General features: G+C 40.7%; 1 protein-coding gene and 1 non-coding gene across 2 annotated transcripts; one reads left to right on the plus strand and one right to left on the minus strand.

Annotated features, from left to right (window-relative positions):
* The first annotated feature begins 128 nt into the window (after positions 1-128).
* cep63 (centrosomal protein 63) lies at positions 129-13,413 on the plus strand. The gene is made up of 15 exons (XM_051947247.1): positions 129-723; positions 858-994; positions 1,451-1,628; positions 2,038-2,133; positions 2,911-3,000; positions 3,102-3,191; positions 3,291-3,464; positions 5,434-5,579; positions 5,754-5,897; positions 7,573-7,675; positions 7,761-7,958; positions 8,476-8,562; positions 8,707-8,909; positions 9,976-10,267; positions 10,360-13,413. The coding sequence occupies exons 2-15, from the start codon at positions 924-926 to the stop codon at positions 10,558-10,560; spliced, it is 2,073 nt and encodes a 690-aa protein (XP_051803207.1). The 5' UTR covers positions 129-723; positions 858-923; the 3' UTR covers positions 10,561-13,413.
* trnap-cgg (transfer RNA proline (anticodon CGG)) lies at positions 268-339 on the minus strand. The gene has a single exon. It is a non-coding gene; the product is annotated as a tRNA-Pro (tRNA).
* Positions 13,414-21,100: the final 7,687 nt, after the last annotated feature.

Genomic DNA, 21,100 nt, shown 5'->3' on the forward strand with positions numbered 1-21,100 from the left:
GGGGTATATATACACCGTTATATTTACATACAGTCGATGCGAACCATAGCACTCCCATGCAAGGTTGCTACGTATTAGCTGGCTAGTGCTAACATTAGGTTACCGCGGTAAACGCAGCTTCAGACACATAGCGACACACAGAAGACCGCTTACTATGGAGATGGGAGCAACCTGCAACGTTCCGGATCTTTGTAGCTACCGCTAAAGGCTATCTGGGATGGTGATACGTTTGTCTTCCAGCAGCATTCGCCACCATCGGAAAAAATTGGGCTCGTCCGGGATTTGAACCCGGGACCTCTCGCACCCGAAGCGAGAATCATACCCCTAGACCAACGAGCCACGTGTTCATTTTCACTGATACAACAGGATTTAATCTGTCTAACTAGCAAAGTTTGGTAAGTATAATGACCGTTGTATGATTTATCTTTGGCCGACTGTACGTCCAGTTTCCGACACATGAAATGAGATATAGATAAGCTCCATTGTGAGATGCCAGTTGCTACACCGTGTGTATGCCACTACTGCAACATCTATTCTGAAACCTTAAGTGCTAAATGCTAAACGTTAAGATTCCAAACAACTTTATTAGCGCAGCTGTAATTTCGCTTCATATAGTAGTGACGTACAGCATGCTGAGGTCACAGGTTGGGGGCGGAGTTACCGCCTTACACCAGGAAATCCATTGGAGCCAGAGCAGTTGTTGGTCGAAAACATGGTCGAAAAGTGAGTTCAGTGAATGATGTATACAAATGTAGTTTGACACACTGAAACTTGCCAGAGCTAACGAATACGGTTTGCAAACGCTGTTGAAACTGTATCCATGCTTAAGTTGTTGTAGCTGTTAATCTTAATTTCAGCAACTTGGCCGCCGCTGCTCAGTTTGGCTGTGGTTAGTAACGGTCGTACTGTTACAAGAAGACTTTATGAACACCGACAGCATCACTTTGAACAAGATGGAGCCTTCTTTGGGATCAATGCAGAGTCCTGATCTGAGGTAACGTCTAACTCGAGCTGAGTTCTCACTGTATGAGGTTTAACTTGAAATTTGGAGAGGTGTGGAGGTCGTCCTTTTGTAAACTCTGAGTGTCAAACCATTAACTTCCTCCTCTTTGCTAAATTTATATGCTCCAATTTGTGAGTTTTCTGCATCTATTTAAGATGGAATATCTTTTTTATGTAAAGGTAAACACTGAATGAGTTCAAGCACAAGGTGATAATTGTAACAGAACGTATGATAGATTTAATGGTTCGAGGAGCTCTTAATTTAAATTCATACTTTTGGGAGTAAATATGTTGAGGGAGATGTATCCCCTGTGCTTCCGTAAAATCCACACCTGTGATCACTCACAACCAGCTCTTACAGGAATGACAACCTTTTGAAGTCCGTTACGCCGTATTTTAACAAATGCTGCAATTGTCACCATGTTTTTGTTGTTTATTTGTCTTCCAGCTCTGTTCTGTCTTCATGTGAGCCAGAGCTCCAGGAGCTAATGAGACAGATTGACATCATGATCAATCATCAGAAGAGGGAGTGGGAGGCTGAGATCAGGGCCTTGGAGCTCCGCTTGAAAAATGAAGAAGAGGAACTTTTAACCTCGAGGAATATCATTGAAAGGAGGGACCTTGAGGTGAAGTAGAAGACCTTAACAAAAGTCACATCTTTCTTTTTTTAATTAGATTTCACTTTTTACCAACTTAGAAAACATTTTCTTTAGTTACTCCTTTACGAGCACAGAGTATTTAGTGCATAATGTCACCAAAATTAAAATGAAATCCTTCCACATTTTATCAGATTTTGTTCATTGGTGTTTTCTTTCCTAGTAGTATAACAACCATTATTGTGTATGAAAAGGTCAGAAACAACAGAAAAATGCCTTTACTGTATGTACACCGATCATGTATGTTGTCGCTTACCACAGATCTATTCTGAACCAGGAAAAACCCTAGAATATAAGCATTTACTTGAATGTATCTCCACTAAAAGCTGAGGCTGAACTTGCATTTTTAATACCATTAACATCATCACCCTGATTGTAGATCGAATTGCTCCGCAAGCAGCTAGAAGATGTCCAGACTGATCGGCAAGAATTAGCTGCCAAATACGAGCAACAGCTGCAGAAAGTCCGAGAAGAGGTGAGACGACTTGTCTGTTGCAGAGTTAAACAGTGTGTCGGACGACTGATCAGTAGATTGAGATATGCATTTTACAAATTTTGTCAGTTCTTATACTTGTGTAGCCTAGCCGCGCTAGACAACCCACGGCAACGAATTTAATTCTCTGCCAGGGTGCGTCTAGTTACCCTCCATAAGGATCGAGGCTGGATGCTCCTAAAACTGGCCGGACCAATCACCATGAAGTGTAGAGTCAGAAGGCGGGCGTAACGAAGTGATGACAGAGGCGTGACGATTCTGACAGAAACAACCTGCGCACAATAAACAGTTATCTTTCGACTCGGCTTTGGCCACAACCCTTAAAGATTTGAAGCTAAAATTCAACTTGAAAGATAAACAAAGGACGGCACTGAAGTGTTTCATTGAGAAGAAAGACGTATTTGGACTTATGCCGACGGGATATGGCAAATCCTTAATATACCAGTTGGCTCCGCGGCTCCGCTGGTTGGGAAGCTAATGGGACTTAGCCACAATCCGCCGGTGTTCTCGGAACTACGTCAGCCTATTCGTTGCGTTGATTGGTTGTATACCTACCCAATTGCTGCAGAGGGATTTGATAGACAACCTTTTAGCCCGCCTCCCTCCCTGTCGAGCTTCCCTAGACCCTTGTGCCGTCAGAAACATGGGTGTAGCATGGCTAGGCTAATACTTGTGTGCATTTGACAGTCAAATTTTGTCAGAGGAAAGTATTTCTGTAGGATAATTTGAATAAAACAGCATGAAAAATTTTTCTTTCAGTTGGATAAATTAAAGAGAAGTTACCTCAAGCTTCAGCGAAAACAGCTCAAGGAGAGCAGTGGAGGAGCTAAAAAGGCCGACGTTTCGAAGGTGCCCTGTCACATTTTGTTTATGCACCTCAGTTATATACAAGCTGCCCATTTCTACCATCTGCTGGTGATGTGGAGAATAACCATCCTTTTATCCTGCAGGAATACAATCAACCCTCCCAGTGCCAGACACAGCTGACAGCACTGGAGGCCCATAATAAGAGGCTGACAGATGAGCTCTCACATGTGAAGGTAAAAGCAGATGTATAGCCTTTACATGTAATCACAAGTCAGAGATTAAAACTGCAACAGGTAGTTTTTGACATGTGCTGTCCGTCACCTGATTTCCAGTCCGACTTGGCATCACGGCGAGTGGAGTGGGAGCACAGAGAGTGTTGTTTAGAGCTGCAGCATCTACGCGCTCAGCTGGAGATAGCTCAGGGCAGTCTGCATTCACAGGAGCTGGAACTGGAGCGTTTCCGACCGCTGGAGGTGTGGCTGGGACAGTACCAGAGAGAGCAGCAGGTCAGTAGAACGGCAGGAAACTGTACGAGTAGTGAAAGAGAACGGAGATCATGCCATCAGATACTCCTCTACCATCTTATATCACATAAATGTGTGAGAAAGTAGCTATAGCCAGTAGCATAAGCACAACAAAGCTTGCCTTAACCCTCCTGTTGTCTTCATTTACGAGCACCAAAAAATATTGTTTCCTTGTCTGAAAAAAAAAATCTGCAAAAAATTCCCCAAATTTCTGAAAATTTGCAAAGCATTCAGGAAGAAAATTCCAATAATTCCTTAAAAGTTTCCCTTAAACGTTTTATTTAAAAGAAAATCTCCCAAATTTGGCAAGAAAATTCTTGTAAATATTTTCAAAAAATGAGTAAAAGTCTTCCAAAAATCCTAAAAATATCTAAAGTGATTCCATACATATCAGTAAAACTTCTAATATTTTCTTTAAGTGAATTTCACCGGCTTATGGTTGATTTTTTTTTGTGAATGTTCTTAAGAAACAATTTTAAAATTTCTTTTTTCCACCAAAAAATGTTCAAAGATTTCTCAAAAATGTTGAAACTGTGGACATCAGAAGTTTCACTGTGAAAATATATTTTTTCTCCACATTTTCACAATATACACTGTCTAATGTTATATTAAGAGAAAATATTGATGTAAAAAATATAGTATTAGTTTTTTCTGAGACATGTTTTTTCACACATTAAAGTGTCTCTTCCATTTGTTCCCACCAGCAAAGATTAGCAACAGACCAACAGCCTGATACTGGTGCAGAAATCACATATACAGAGAAAATAGCAGAGTGGTGCCTCAGAGAAGTCTAATGTTTGAAGATTTTATCATGTAATTTACTATAATATAGTAATGAAGCCCTCAAGCATAAGATTATTTTTCAGTGACTCACACAGATGACCAGGCTCTGAACTTGTACATGTACGTCACTTTGGATGAAATGGTCTGTGAGTTTTTGAGCAGGATGATCAACATTAGTTTTGTAGGAAAATCTGACAACTATACAAATAGCAAACTATTTGTTTTGCTGTACTGTAAAGAATACTCCACTACATTTGTGTGGCAGATATGCACTACCGCTCAAAAGTTTGGGGTCACCCAGACAATTTAATGTTTTCCATGAAAACTCACACTTCTGTTCATGTGTTAAGATAATTACACAAGGGTTTTCTAATCATCAGTTAGCCTTTCAACACCATTAGCTAACACAATGTAGCATTAGAACACAGGAGTGATGGTTGCTGGAAATGTTCCTCTGTACCCCTATGTAGATATTCTATTAAAAATCAGCTGTTTCCAGCTGGAATAGTCATTTACTACATTAAAAATATCTAGACTGTATTTTTGATTAATTTAATGTCATCTTCATTGGAAAAAAAAATCTTTCAAAAATAAAGACATTTCTAAGTGACCCCAAACTTTTGAACCGTCGTCTAGTTACTTTTCATATAACATGACCTCACACTTTGAAGTACAATAATGAGAATACTTATCTAGAAGAGTTTTTATGAGCCTTGAATACACTTTTATCTATTTTTCAGGTTTGACCCCTGCGACTATACTGTCTACTTTATATAAAATAGATAAAACTGTAAGAGTAGAAGCTGCATGTTTAACTGATGCATGAGTATGAATGGTGGAATATGTTCAAAAATATATCACTGAAAGGGGCCACAGAAGGATTGCTTTTAATCATTCTTGTGATCCTTGAATGCTTTTATACTTGAGGGAGATGCAGGACTTTTACTTGTAATGGAGTGTTTTTACGTTGGTGAATTGTATTTAAGTGAATGACATGAGTACATCTTTCACTGCTGCCATCCACCAGTTTTAAATGATCCAAACAGAATCATCCGTGTGTTAATCTGCAGCAATATACACTCGAATACTCCGCAACATCAAGAAGACAGTCTAAGAGAGCAGCAGTTTAAAATATTGTTGCGTTAGCTGATGGTCCACTCTTCCACAGCTGTTTTCAGAGGAACGCGAGGAGCTTCACGCCACGCTGGACTGTCAGGACACATTTGTGCGGAGAATGAGTCTCGAACGGCAACGGCTACGAAATGAAGCTGCCAGAATGAACCAAATGCTGCAAGCTAAAGATGAAGTCATTCGGTGGGTGGATTTCTCACGTCCAGTCTGTTGTGATGCAGTACAGCAACTCGTACACAAGAGGGCGTTCTGTACCAACACTGTGGGCAGGACGAACTGCGGTGGTTACAGTTGATTTTCAGTAGTCCAGCAGAAAGGTTGTAAACTGACGTGTTTATTGGATGTTCTTGTGTGCAGCTCTCTGGAGGGCTGTCTGGCAGCTCAGGGCTGTGCTGGTGTGGAAACCCTCAGATCAGATCTGGAGAGAACAGCAGCCAAACTTCACCGTGCACAAGCATGTGAGGGCCATCTGAAGGCGGAACTGGCTTGTCTCAAAGAGAGGTGAATGATGGAATCTTTGTACAGACACTGTAAGACTTATAGTGTGTGTCTGTGATCCATTTCTGTGCTCTTATCGAGTCACCAACAGCCACATTTTCTTTAGTTATACAGAACAAGTCATTTTGTCATAAGAGTCTGTACATTCTTTTTTTAAAGATTTTTTAGTGTGATAATATATCAATAATAATAATAACAACTTTATTTACATAGCACCCTTTAGAACGGCGTTGACAAGGTGCTTTGTCTGTCAGAACATGCAACTCAGGTCTTATTGCGATGACAATAAAGGCCTGATTGATTGACAATCAAGCAAGCTATAAGGAGACAAGGCAGAGCAGTCAATTAATATGAATTGCAAAAATGTTATAATAACTTAAGTGAATTATTAGCTAGATTAGCACGCATATCAAACAGAGGAACTAGGCAGTTTTAAAAATTAAACAATAAGACTGAGGGTTAGAAGTTCGAAATGAAAAATCAAAAAATTTGAGAATTGAAGAATTAGAGAATACGTCACAGCAACGAACCAAGCAGCTGAAAATGAAAATAAAACAGGAGAGAACGTCTAAAATATAGAGGAAATAATGCAAAATGGAACACTTAGACCACTAAAGCTTAACTTGGGGTAAGAAAATAAAGAAAAAACATTAAATGAGAAGGTGCAAACTTTTGACTGGTAGTGTCCATTGAAATGAAGATTTTTAGAGTGTTTTTGATAAACTGAAGGATTGAGTGTTTCTTTGTGGTTTGACAAAATTTTCCTTCTTCTGAAGCTTAATAAACTAATTTATAACACCCTTTAGGGTTAGCTGGAAAATGTCACAAAGCAGAAAACGGCTTTTTAGAGCTCACGAAAAGCAGATTTGATACATGATAATTTTGGAGAATAGAATTCATTGCTGTCGATTTAAAACCTATCTGGAATCAAATAGTTGAAGTAGCTCAGCCTTATAGAGTTAAATACAACAGGAGCATTACGGCAGAAGTTCTTTAAAACATCATATGTAGTAGTACAACAGAGGCGGGAGACATTTGTCTTCTGAAAAATAGTTTTACTTTTATACTTTAAGTGCATTTTGCTGAAATTATTCATACATTTACTTAAGAGGGCCTTTGAATGCAAGACTTCTACTTTTTGTGGAGTATTATAATCGTGTGATATTAATACTTAGTAAATAATCTGATTTATCTTCCTCCACTGGTCACATTTGAACACGTGCTGCTCTCAGTTAAACGTGACTGATTCTTGGTAGCGCTCAAGCTGCTCCATCTGATTTTGTGTTGTTTTCTTGGAAAGTGAAAGATGAGACTCATCATTCATCAGAAAGTGCAAATCTGCCTGTTTTTGCTGGAATTTAGTATTGGAGGAAATGAATCATGTTTCATTCATACACAGTGGAACCCGGAGGCTGGGATGGTTATCTGATGTGTCCTTTTTTGGAGTCCAAGTGTTGGAATATGTTTATGGAATTTAAGGGATATATGAGTTTAAATCACAGGTTTTTTCAGGGATTTTAAAAAATAAGACAGTCCTTGAAATCTTGTCTCCAGTGAACAGTGTGGGATTTTAAACGCTGATTTTAAAGTCCTAAAGAGAATTGAATGGATTCCATTCAAATTTATATTCTGTATGTTCTATGTTTGTCATATCATTAGTGTCATTTGTTTGATTCAGACTGGAGAAGGTGAGCAGACAGAGAGGAGACCACTCAAAGACAGAACGGGAACTGAGGAAGCTTAAAGCAGAAAATGACTCCGCTGTTGCTGAAATGAAAAAGGTCAGAAAAAAATGACATTCTGGACTTTCTAGATGTTGGTCGTCCACTTGGTTGACATCAGCATCTCTCTGGATTTGCTCTGCAGCTCAGAGAGGAGCTCCAGAGGGCCAGGCAGACTCACAGCGGTGAGGTGGAAGGAATGAGGAAGGAGGTGTCGAAGCTGACCGGAGAGCTGCACCAGCGTGACCTCACCATCGCATCGCTGAGCGACGCTTCATCCAGCATCAAGCAGCAGCTTCGTGGTGAAACAGAGCGAGCAGAGCAGAAGGCAGCAGAGCTTAAAGTGAGCTGGGACCATTCTGAATATGAAGTGATTAACACCTTTACGCCTGAATTTATTTACAATTCAATCAACATTTTTTGTGTGTTCTTGCTTTCCGCTGATGCTAAAATATGTGGAGATTGTTCATTTGTCTATTACATATAGAACAGATATATAATAATAAAAACAGATATATAATAATTAGGTCCTACTCTCACCGGTCCTACAAGAAACCAGTGCTTGCAAAATGTTCAGAGGTACGTTCTGAATATGCACAAACCAGCATTGGGGGAATGGATACTCTTATCTCGACTGCAGTCTGAATGAAAGCGGTATGATGGAAACTCGCGAAAATAGGCGTCAAGGGGTTAAATTCTGTGTAATTGAGAGTGTTACAGTGAAGGCAGCACCAGTATCAGAAAAAAATAGAAATGTTTGAATCTTGAGTGAGATTGTGGTTTAAGATCCTAACAGAGCTCAACAAGGCCGCTGTCTGCTCAGGTGTTCAGTGAAAAAAGTCACATTTTTTTCTTCTCAGATGACTCAGATCCAGCTGGAGACTCTCCAAACTGAGAACCAGCATATCAGAGGTCTACTCCAGAGACTACCATCTCAGTCACCCACGGTATGTCTGCTGTGACATGTTTGTATAGTCATCACACAGTCTCACAGACAGCTGCAGCCAGGATTCTTTTCTTAATGTGGCTTCAATGCTTGTTTCTAAATCTGACTCATCTCTCTCCCTGAATCACTGCTTCTTTCACCACAGAGGGGAGACTCCTCGCTTGCTTCACTGAGGGAGAGTTATGTCTCTTCTCTGAGCAGCCTGGAACAGGAGAACCAGCAGCTAAGGCAGGCGCTGGGTGAGATGAGGTCACAGGTTGAGATCTCCAACCAAACCTGTCAGGATAAATATGAGCGAGCTGTGCTCAGCCACGCCGGCACTGACCAACCGCAGCCTGCTCAGGACAGGTACACAGTATATCCACAAACACGCACAAAAAGTAAAAGATGAACGCACTGTGGAATTAATACTAATTAATTTACTTTTTTGTGTGTTTTTTGTACATTTCCACGTAAATATGAGAGTTATAGCCAAGGAAAGAAAGAACATAATACCATAACTGCACAAAAACATCCATCCATCCATTCTCTATACACCACTTTATCCTCACTAGGGTTGCAGGGGGTGCTGGAGCCTATCCCAGCTGACTCGGGCGAAGGCAGGGGACACCCTGGACAGGTCGCCAGTCTGTCACAGGGCTACATATACAGACAAACAATCACTCTCACATTCACACCTACGGACAATTTAGAGTAACCAATTAACCTCAGCATGTTTTTGGACTGTGGGAGGAAGCCGGAGTACCCGGAGAAAACCCACGCATGTACAGGGAGAACATGCAAACTCCATGCAGAAAGATCCCAGGCCCACCCCGGGATTTGAACCAGCGATCTTGCGAAAGTGCTAACCACCACACACTGTGCAGCCCGCACAAAAACATGCAAAAAGAAAAACAAGCAACAAGTGATAACACAGTGCACTTAACAACCAAAAACTGGGGGACCAAGAGAGCTACCATGCAGTAGTTAACATTTACACATGATTATATTGTAAATATCTCTTTGTTGCTATTGCACATATCCCTCTATCATTATTGCACATTGCTATACTACACTTATCTCTCTGTCACTAAAACATAAAATTCCACTACATATATCCCTCTGACACTATTACATTTAATTGTATTGCACATTTCCCATTGTCACTATTGCACATGATTATATTGCACATTTTTCTTAATCACTATTGCACCTATCCCTGTTTGCATTACATATAATTTCCCTATACATGTCCCTTTATCACTATTGCACATATCCCATTATCACTATCGCTCATTAATCCTTGAACACTATTGCACGTAGCCCACTTCTACACATTTAAAACAAATTACACAGAGTCCTCAAGAACAAGCCCCATCAGCAGACAAACAAATGTACACAGTGTTCTGATCACAGATCTCTATATCATTGTCAGGCTGCAGGAAGACCTACAGGCCTCGAAAGCTAAGTCCCAGGAGAACAGCACTCGCTATGAAGGGGAGATCCAGAGGCTCTTTAAGGAGCTTCACACCTTGCCGTCGTCCCCCACAGAGCTGCCAGGCAGCCAGAACCCAGACTTCAGACCTCATTCATCTTCCTCCTCTGACAGCAGCAGCACCAGACTGTCCAGGAGAGACCCCGCATTAGATGTCAGTGAGTCTGCTGCTGAGGGTCAAAGCTCTGAAGACTCTCTGACTTCAGGCTTCAGAGAAAAACCTTCTGCTGTGGTGAGGCAGCTCAAAAATTAAAATCTGTGGAAGCATTCTGCTGCTTATTTTAGTGAAGAATCCAATAGTTGGGTGTTTTTCTTCCCTCCCAGGAGCTTTTGTCAACGTCACCTGCGCAGGGAACGGTCACTCGATTCCTGGAGGAGGAGAATCTACGGACTGAGGAGCTGCTGCAGAGGCTGGACAGCCACATCCAGGGTATGAAAGAAAACACCATCAGGACGGTGAACAAGTACCTGTCAGGTGGCGCGGGGCCCCAATCTGCTCAGACGTCTGTGCAGGATGGTCAGTGATGTAGGCACAGCAGTGAGAGTAATGATGTGCTTTATTATATGTTAGAATGGCAGCAGATGGGAAGGTTTCCGCCTCACTTGATTGAACTTTAAACATCTGTTCCTATTCTTACATGTTTTGAACGTTTGAGATCATTATGGCAGCTTGGAGCTTTAAGTTCACCCAAGTGTTTCTTAACAACTGTCAGCAGTAAAGGCCACATTTTATTACAAGCCGCCAAATATGTTATGGTCCTTTAATCTAACCGTGCCCCAAAGGAGTCCATAGCATATGAGGTGCCACAAAGCTGCTGCGATTCAAAGCAAATTTAACTGTATCGAACCAAGAAGTGCTTGGAAAACACCGAACAAAAGTAAAAGACATTAGAGCCGCAGCCAAAGGAAACAAAAAGAGAAGGTTCTGAACCGTGCCACGCAGAGGGCCATCAGGTTCAGACTTCTCCACTAAACTGAAGCCGGCCAGCTAAACTAATGGAACCAAAACCAAAAGCAGATCCGCCAGTGACTCAGCAAACTATTAACAAAGCAAAAACTGCAGAGTTGGGATGAACGCTATGCCAAAAAGTCACATGGCATTTTAACAGATGACTTTAGTGGGAATGCTGATTTTTGTATTTCATTTCCACTGAAAAAAATAATTAAGAGTTAGTCATTCAATCTGTTCCAACCGAGCATGTTCCCTTCCATCTGGGCGGTATTATTAGTAGGTCGGGGCATCTCTGTAGCACCTTTTATGTGACTTTTTTACATTTTCTCCAAAAATTGAATCGCTTGCAATCTGGATGTTGCATTTGTGCACATTGCGAGTTTGATCATATTTCGATTCATTGTTCAGACGTACTGCAAACACAAATCAGGTTGGTTGTAGTTAAAGAGAAATGCTGGTCAGCTTTCCAGGCCGATCAGCATTAAAAAGTTACTAAAAATCCGCTGGTGTAGAGGCATGTCTCATTAGCTCCATTGGTTACTTGTGATTTTTACTCTTTTTGTTTATTACATATGTATCCAAAGCTGAAATGAAGTGTTTCAGCTTTTGTGTGTGTTGGAAGCAGAGTTCACATCAAATTAATCTTAAAGAGAAAGCGCTGACAGAGGCCAGGTGATTATATTTTATGTGCCAATTCACATCCTGTGTCACAAGTTGATCCACAAAGACGACAACAAGCTTTCTGTACATGTTCAGGGAACACTCACTTCCATGGGTTTGTCAGAAACACACTGCAGAAAGACACACAAACTGGCCTCCTGTTTCGCTCCACTTGAAATTTGTGTATAAAGTCTCTTTACAGCTGTTGACAAATAGTGACAGCTGTAAAAATTTGCCTTACGTTACACTCTGTTTAACTTTAGGGCTGCAACAAATAATAAATTTCAGTCTCTGAGAAGCTTTGAACCATCTAAGATTAATCTAACTATAATTTATCAACTTACCGCTGCTGTTCTAATCCTATATCCACATAATCAGCTCCAGTCAGTTTGCAATCTTGTGGAAAAAGACTAGCTATCTGCTCTAAATGCGTGAATTAAGCCGGATTTATACTCTGTCTGAACTGCGTGTAGAATAGCGTCGGAAACTCCCTCCTCCTACACCATCTACTCCATCTCTGGATATTGTGCCATCATGAGTAACTTTCAAAACCAACAGTCCAACATTCACACCTTCTTCCTGCTGTGGACTCCTCCTTGGAACTTTTTTATTTGTATAAACAATTAATGAATCAATCTTCCTGGAGGGACTGTTGGAAATTTTCGCCTGTTTTTAAATGATTCTGGGTCTCTCCGTGACGGCTGACTTTTCACGCCTCCATCCAGTGTGGCCTTTTGGAACGACTATAAACACATCAGATTTCCAACGTGGGTGGACAGCATGTCTTCACAAGTAGTTCTGAGAGACCATAACCCAGCCTCCACGGCCATTTCAACATAACGCACATAACTCATGAACTCCACGACAGCCCGGCTCAGGCAAACTGTTTGTGGCACATCTGAAGTGTTTTGCTTTATGTTATGCTGCGTTCCCTTCAGGCTGGGATGACCTCAGTCCTTCATGTGTTTCAGCTGAAGAAAACACGGGGATGTGATTGTTTTTATGAACAGACAGCTTCATGTCTAAGCTAATGCCACCGTTTTGTGAGGAAGGTGCATTTATTTTCATCACTTTTTCAAACCTGCATCCTGACAGCAATAAATTGATGAATAAGCTTAGTTGATGTCCGAACAATATCTGTAGAATTCTTGAGATTTGGAGGGCAGCTTCTACAACCTGTATTTACTGATAACGATTCTTTTATGTAGGTCTGTTGAGATGTTGCATAATTACAGTGCATGAGACGTGACTAAAAAGCAAAACTGCGCCTCTAAGAAGTATAAAGTGTACCTGATTTAACTCCATGAACCAAAAAGACGTGCCTGCAGTTTTAAACAGCATATTGTTTTTAAGACCTCACCAATCACCAACCTGTTTATCAGAGCCAGAAGCTGTGAAAATAGAAAGAATCATCAGATGTTCAACTTTCCGAGGGTCGCTGGACTAATCATGTGTGATGTACCGTTTCATCTGGAAACTTTTTTGTGCACGTGTCATTTAAAAATTAAAAAATTGGTTAAAATAAATACTGAAATCTGCTTTCCTTGGCGCAACTGTGAAGTGAAGCCACTAGTGATTCAGTTGAACTGCAGGCTGTGCTTACACAAATCAGAAAGGAGATAAGTATAGAGACAGATACAATATCTGTGGCATATAAAGATACCTTCTTTCCAATGTTTGTTACACATATGGACTCTTGAAAAACAATTGTACGTGTTGACTCTAGTTTTTTTAAAGTTTTGTAAAATAAATATTTAAGAAATTCACTTATTTTTTTGTTTTTTTTCCTTTGTTATGGCATTATAACCTCGTTCTGCTGCACAGAAGACATTTTTGAATTCTCTCTACTTCTCGCCATGATTGAGCTGTTTTCATAGAGGTCCAGGACTTAATATTACAGTGAACAATGAGCCCAAAATGAGTAAAAATATTACAAGAGCAGGAACACTGCTGGGGCTCAGAGTGTGGTGCAGAGTCAGTTCTATCTTCTTGTGCAGCAGCACTCTGCTCCCAGTGTTCCTGCTACAGTTTGAATGCTTCCTGCTGTAAAAGCGAGTCAAGCACATTCTCAGACGTGCACTGGATCTCCTCTACTGTGTTGAAGTGGTGGCTCTTCAACTTGAATTTCATGTTGGGGAAAACATCATAGGAAGCCAAATCCTGTGAGTAGGGCCGGAAGAGAACAACAGTTGCGTTTGTGTGTCCTTGATGGTACAGGCCACAGTTCAGGGTGTTTGCATTGAATGTTCTTCCTCAGATACCTCAGGTATCACGGTAGAATTTGGCATTGACAGTCAGACCCTGGTGGACAAATTCACAGTCAGCAATGATGTGAATGTCAGAAAAAACAGCAAGAATGATCTGTGTCACATCACTTATCTTTGCTCGGCACAAGTTTGAGGTCCATGGTGAAAACGCACCAGCAAGTGGTAAGATCTGCACTTACAGAGAACATTCTTAAGGTGGCAGGAGAGCTGGGAGCGGTGTGTCTCTGCATACAAGGACTGCTCTGATGGGCTACAGGCACAGTTTCTGAACGTCTTGATCACACTCTGTATGCCAGTTTGCTTCACAGTTGTCTCTGCAAGTGGAGTTTTTAATAAAAAATGAAAATTGGTCTCAGCTGTGCCTTTAAAGGACTGACAGGGCTTAAGAAGTTGTCAGGCATTCATAATGGTGTCTGCCAGACTTTTGTGACCTCACATAACTCTACATTTGGTCGCTGAATTCCACCTGAGGAACTTGTTGGACTTCTGATGTAAAGGGGCCCTTTTTTCTTGAAGAATGCTGCATATTAAAATGTTTCAACTTGTCTGGAACGCAGCGTTAATGCGACCTTTGCGTTTCCATCAAGAGAGAAGAATGCTGCTGTGAGCCAGAGGAGTGTGCATCCTCCCTGCATGTCTGTCATAACTGGGAGACATATGCACCGTACATTGTGTCTTCAGGGGAGTGCACACACTGTAGCTCTCATCTTTCTGTAGTTTACTCGTCTCCAAAACACCACCACCATCGTCACCACCCACCCTGCAGAGGCCCTCCAGCTTGTCTAGCGCAGGAATGTGTGCGCCATGCCAATGCTGTCATGAACCTTCCCCTGCGGCCTGCTTTGTCCTCATCATTAGAAAGCTGGTGGAATGTTAATATCAACCATGTGGAACTCTGAAAGGCCAGGGTGGGAGGTGTAGTTATGTTTTACTGCTTTACTAATGAAGGACACACTGATAGAATGGAAATAAAGTGAAAAACAAACCTCCAGAAGTATGTGTTTTTCATTTGTGCCGTCATACTTTGACGATAACAGAACATCAGTAATGATCTGCTGCCTCGGGTCCTCTGACTTCTCGCTTCGGTATTTGGTAGCCTGTGTTACTAGCACTGTAAGCCCCAACAAACAGCGCTGAGGAATTTGGCAGGGCAGGCATTCCTCTGGTTCTCTCTGGAGGGAGGTGAAAAGGTTTTTATATGTGGAGATTCCTTGAAGGGGCCTAGTGAAAGGGAGGAGGAGTGAGGCCAATTCAAGTCCAGGGAGCATTTGGACTGCTTTATTTACGTAACAATTATTAGAGAAAATTGCTTCAGGCTGTAAGATGATTAAGTGCCTAATTGATAAGTTTAACGAACTGAAGGTTTTAACCCCATCGTGATAAATGTTGGAAGTGCTACTAATAGTGTGATGCAAAGCGAGATAGAGACTGAATTATGCCTGTGGGGTTTTTTTTCTGTCTCCTTCGATGTGTTTTACTTTTAGTTGTGTGTTTAGAATGACTGCAGCCTTACAAAGTCCAAAGAAAGGTAATTTATTCCACTGACAAATCTGCTCCTTACCTGCCTGAAACACCTAATTTGAAGTTTTCTTCCTTTCTCTATCTGCATCACCATGTAGTTAATTTGCATAACATCTGCTGAGCAGCTAGTTTGGCTCCCAAACCGACACCGTGTTCAGATTGTCCACTTGTCCACCCACTAAACTGTATTTGCCACATTGAAGACTGACCAGCAGATAATGGCAGACAGCTGCTGATATGTTTTGGACCCTTTATAGATGTAATGCTGCTACATGATTATGCAACGAATATTTAATCAATTACTTATCTTTGTCTCATGGACAAATACCAGAACATCTGCACCGTATTTGAGGCTATGAACACCACAGCATCTCTACTTTTTGAAATGTCAACTCTGTATTTGACATATCTCTCCAGAACATTGCAGTAAAACTTCATAATAAAAATCTCTGCACATTTAACTTTAACTTCTCTATATCCGCCTGCATGTGTGTGATGGGGACTGAGCTGTGGCTGTGTTAGTATTGATTCTTGTCTAATATAATAAATGTGAATTTATGATTCCCATACAAGGCTTTGGAAAAATGCCTAGGGCTTCTGCTTGGGCAACATCTCTCTGCTTATACTCAGAATTCTGAGGTTACAGTACATAACCAACATTAGCTCACTTTTACTGGCCAGCGGTCATTTTGACTCCTGACCTAAACAGACAGGAGCCAAAATGGAGCATTTTAGACAGAGAGTGTGAAGAAATGCTGCATAAATGTACACTATGACAAACATAGTGTGTTTTTGGAACATTAAAGCATATAAATATCTACCAGTAGAGCCAAAAAAGTATAAATACAACCTGTACATGTGCAGAATGTGGACTCTTAAAGTAGGAAGTGGATGCAACATGGGAAAGAAATATAAGGTACATGTAGGTCAGACCCCAAACTCTACATCCTACATTTTCCCTAATACAACTGATTTTCCTCCACAGCCTTAGACCACAGGCCGAATAATACTTTGTGATAAGAAAACTGTGCGTATTGTGCAAAACTGGTGGAGTGCCCCTTTAATAAACCTATTAGAACAGTGTATAGAGCTGACAGCTGCACCTCATGGCCGTCCTTATTAGAAGGATTCTGCTGAGTTCAAGCTCCGTAACAGTTTAAGCCATCTAAAACACTCTGATTTAATAACTTGTGTCTGATATGATTTTTATGACAAAACACTGTTCTACTGTCCTATAAAAAAATCCTACAAATTCATGCACTTCTTGTGGCATACTCAAGATCAAGATCTATGAATATATAAAGATTTTTTGTGATAAAGTAATGATGTATTTTATTTATTTAAGATTGCCTAGCTTAACATGAAATCAGATTTTTGCTATGTAATACATAATACATTTATTTCATGTATATCGTGACTAACTCAAGGTCACCATTTAAACATAAGCATCATCCCTGCAAACACACTCAAGATCAAGTGAAATGTTGATTAGAAATTATCATGGACACTGCTGCTCATGTTCTACCGCAAACACTCAGCAGAGGGAGCAATTAAATTCTTTGCTGTCGCACCAAAGTCAACAGGAATGAAGCCGCCAAGTCAGAAACTCCTCACTTACCCTGTAATATGCAGTAATTCATGGGCTTGTGTCTGGGTTTAAGGTCTGCTGCTGGCAAGAAACTAAAATACCTCGTCACAAAGCAGACATGTTAGTGGAAATTAGGCTTTGACCTCTAATAGACAAACGCATAAGTCAATTATTGAACACTCAGTGGGGACATTGTTCACATTATCAAGCCATCTTGATGGCTTGAGGTATCTGAGTAATTTGTTTGAGGAATTTCCCTTATCTGTAGGATCATAACTTGTCATGGGAATAAAGAATGAGTTTAGATTGTTTGTGCAGGGGCTGACTTATCTCTGTAGAAGGCTAAAGGCGGTGCAGTTTGGCGGGGATTTCTTAAAGCAGAGAGAGTCGACTTGCCAAGAGATTCCTGAGCACGAGAAAAGTATCTCGGATTCTGTGAGTGATAATTGATTAAAACTAGCATCAAGAAGTGGTTCTCAGTGAACTTATCGGAGCCCACAGATTGTTTCAGTGTCTAAAAATGTTAAAACAGTGTGTACAGTTTATTCAGTCCCTTTCATATGATTAACTAGCCCTTTCACACATTGTTGTACCCTCATGGACGTCACACATAACATGACTTTTTATGACTTGCTGTACTTCCTTCATAAGATAAGTAGACTTTTCCGAGAATTGTTGCAGCTTGCATGCAGTCTTTGTTGCACATTCAACGGCAGAGTCTTAGAGAACGTGCCTGTCGTGCCTCGCATGTGTCCGTGTCCCACTTCTGGTTCCAGCCACGTCCCCTTCAGACGACGGGGACGTCTCATTGTTCTTGACTGTTGAGGGTGGGGTTGGAGGGAGTGGGTGCAGGTTGCAGGCTCGACTCGTCTCGTGCGACGGGACTCTGGACGCTCGCTGCAGGATGCTTGGAATGCTGCAGAGACAGAAGGGCGCGTTCCTATCGGCCTGTTGTGTGCCAAGGGAAGAGCGCCAGAGAGGCCGAGAGGAAAACGCTCATTCCTCTAACACACAATGAGTCCGTCTGCTTATGCACCAGTGTCCCAGTTACTGTCCGTGCTTGTTTACTGTGCATGTAAACAGTAGAGAAAAATGCATAAAAGTAGAGCATCATCGCATAAAAATAGTCAAACACACCCCTTGTTTACTTTGCGTTTACTTCCATGGTCTTCCTCAGAGGATGGAGTTAGTTTAGTTGTCATAGTGATGATAAGGCTGTTATCCAATGATCTAAACTTGAGTTGTAGATTGTAAGGGAACACTGCTGCTATAAAATAATGGTCTGCAATATTGTCTAGGTAGGTGGTAAATGTTCAGTGTGAGTGCAGAACACAGAACACAATGTCCAGAGCATCACACCGTGTGCCCCTGCTCACGTTCTTCCCGTAGTGGATCCTGCTCCATCTCTTCCCTACATAAACAACACACACACAATCCACACAATGCAAAAGAAAATAGAACTGATCAGATCATGAACCCTTCTTCCATTGCTCTGTGGTACAGTTTTGAAACTTTCCTGCCCTTCGCAGGTGATTTTAGTGGTTGACAAGCTTCTGCATGGACAAGCTGTGATGCTTTGTGTGTTCTGACACCTTCTGTGGCAGCAGGATTCAGGTTTAGAGCAGTTTGTGCTACAGTTCCTCTTCTTTAGGGTCGGACCCATTGTAGTCACAGTTGTCCGATCTTTACACAGATTCACCAACAAGCCTCTGGTGCACATGACCCTTTCTCCAATTCGGTGTTTGTCCTTTCTTGGTTCATGTTATGTCAGTACTGAACACTAACAGTCCTGGTTGTTCTAGAGATGCTCTGACTCAGTCATCTAGCTGCACAGTTTGTCAATCAGATCCTGTCCATTTTTCTTGCTTCCAACATTTTAACTTTAAGCGCTGACTTTTTACTTGCTACCTAATATATTCCAAACTTTGACAGGTGGCATTGTAAAAAGACAATCAATGATATTCACTTCATCTGTCAGTCGTGATTGTATATATTGAAATAAAGGCTTGACGGACAACTGTGAGTATCATGTATACAAAACACACGTAGCAAATCAGTCAGGTCTCTGCAGTGACTTTTGTACACATCTGTTTGTTAGCCTGTGCTGAATACATTACTGTCATAGCAACAGACTGCAGGCATCCAGCTGGACATCATCTTCCAAACTTCTCACCCCAAACCATGGTGTTTCCCTAAAGCTGCACAAAACCATCAGCATCGTGGCAATAAGTTTAAATTCTCTCTACAGTCTGATGCAGCCCCCAAAGCCACAGAGATGTAAATTCTTGGAAAATGAAGCACCTTTTTGTCGGTATGCATTCCAGTCTGAAAAGGGAATCGTTTGAGGCCATTTTTTTTTTCCCCGTACGCTTTGATGTCAGGATGTCTTATGTAAAAACTATTTAGAACATTCCTTGTTCATTCACTGCTAATGAGGGCATCTGTTTGGATCATCTTGTGTAATTGGTTTGCAGATTTCCTCTCTGCAACCACAAACATCCCAAGCTAGCCTCATTTCTCTCTCCCTGTCTTATGAAATGGCATGCACTGATTTCACTCACTGTGACCTTTATGCAGGGTTTTGTTCTTCAGGATTTATGGCACAGAAACACCTGTGGCACTGTCATGATGAATTATTTTTAACAGTCTGTCCTTTATTTCCATATTTTTGCAACTGTAGCTACATATTTACATAAAACGGTTAAAACAGACTTGCTAGTTTTCACACAACTGTCAGATCCCAAATGACAAGATTGTTTGAGATTGGACTTTGGGTGCCAGTCAGTCTGAGATAGCTGCGATACGCTTGATATGGCTGTGCCTGAAAAAGAAAGTGCAGGGCAAAATGGGGAGAACAAAACAATGTAGAGCAACTGATTATAATCTACGCCCCACAAGCATCCTGGGATACGCTGATGAATTGGCGAGGGGAAGAGTCAGTTTACATTCTTTCAGCCGTAGTGACATAAACAGCTGAACATGTTTTGGTTTGTACGTCTTTTCAGGAGAAATTCCTGACAAAGTGACGCCCTTCCTCAAATCTGGTTTAAAAAACTTTCTTTCCATGACACTGTGGAAATAAGATGAGTAAAACATACTTAAATCTACGAGCCTAAACCTACTTTGTGTTAAACTTCCTTTAAACTTGGATTTTGCAGAGATTTGCATCTACTTCTTGATTGAGGCTTCCTCTCTTACTGTCAGATAAAAGCAGAGGTTGAGTCCCTTTAACCCTCGTGTTGTTCTGCGGGTCAGATTGACCCGTTGTAAAGTTTGAAAATGTGGAAAAATATATATATTTTTACATTGAAAACTCCCACATTTTCAACATTTTTGGGAAATTTTTAAATATTTTAGTGGGAAAAAAGAAACGTTAAAAATAAGTTTCTTTAAGAACATTTGCGGGAAAAATCTACCAAAATCCAGTGATATTCGCTGGATTTTGGTAGATTTTTTTTCCGAATTTTCTTAAAGAAAATATTAGAACTTTTACTGGTATATATGGAATCACTTTAGATATATTTAGGATTTTTTTAGGAAGATTTTTACTCATTTAAAAAAATATTACATTTTTTAATTGCCAAATTTGGGGATTTAAAAAAAAAAAAACTTAAGGGAAAACTTTAAGGAGTTTGCTTCCTGACGATTTTGCAAATTTTTAATACATTTGGGTGAATTTTTTGCTGAATTTTTGGATTTTTTTCAGACAAAGGAACAATATTTTTTGGGAATGAGAATGAGGTTGTGAAATAAATCTCAAGGTTTATGGGATGATTCATAACATATGACAGAAATATGTTTATTTTTTATCAGACTTTACTGAAATACTTGCTTATTCTTAGGCAGATAGCTGTCCAGTTTAGGCCCGAGAAATTGCTTAAATTGACAGAACCTCAACCAGACTGACAGGAGCGAACTCATTTTGATGGAACACGTTTGGAAAATGAAACTTTTTCTTGCATGAACTTCTCTGTTAGACAGCAAATGTTCTGAACGTATTCTTAGCAGATCTTAGCAGATTATAGCCATTCACTGATAGAACCAAGTAGATGCTCCTGATCACACGAACATAATCCC

This window comes from Acanthochromis polyacanthus, chromosome 4 (genome assembly GCF_021347895.1).
Source record: "Acanthochromis polyacanthus isolate Apoly-LR-REF ecotype Palm Island chromosome 4, KAUST_Apoly_ChrSc, whole genome shotgun sequence".
NCBI lineage: Eukaryota > Metazoa > Chordata > Actinopteri > Pomacentridae > Acanthochromis > Acanthochromis polyacanthus.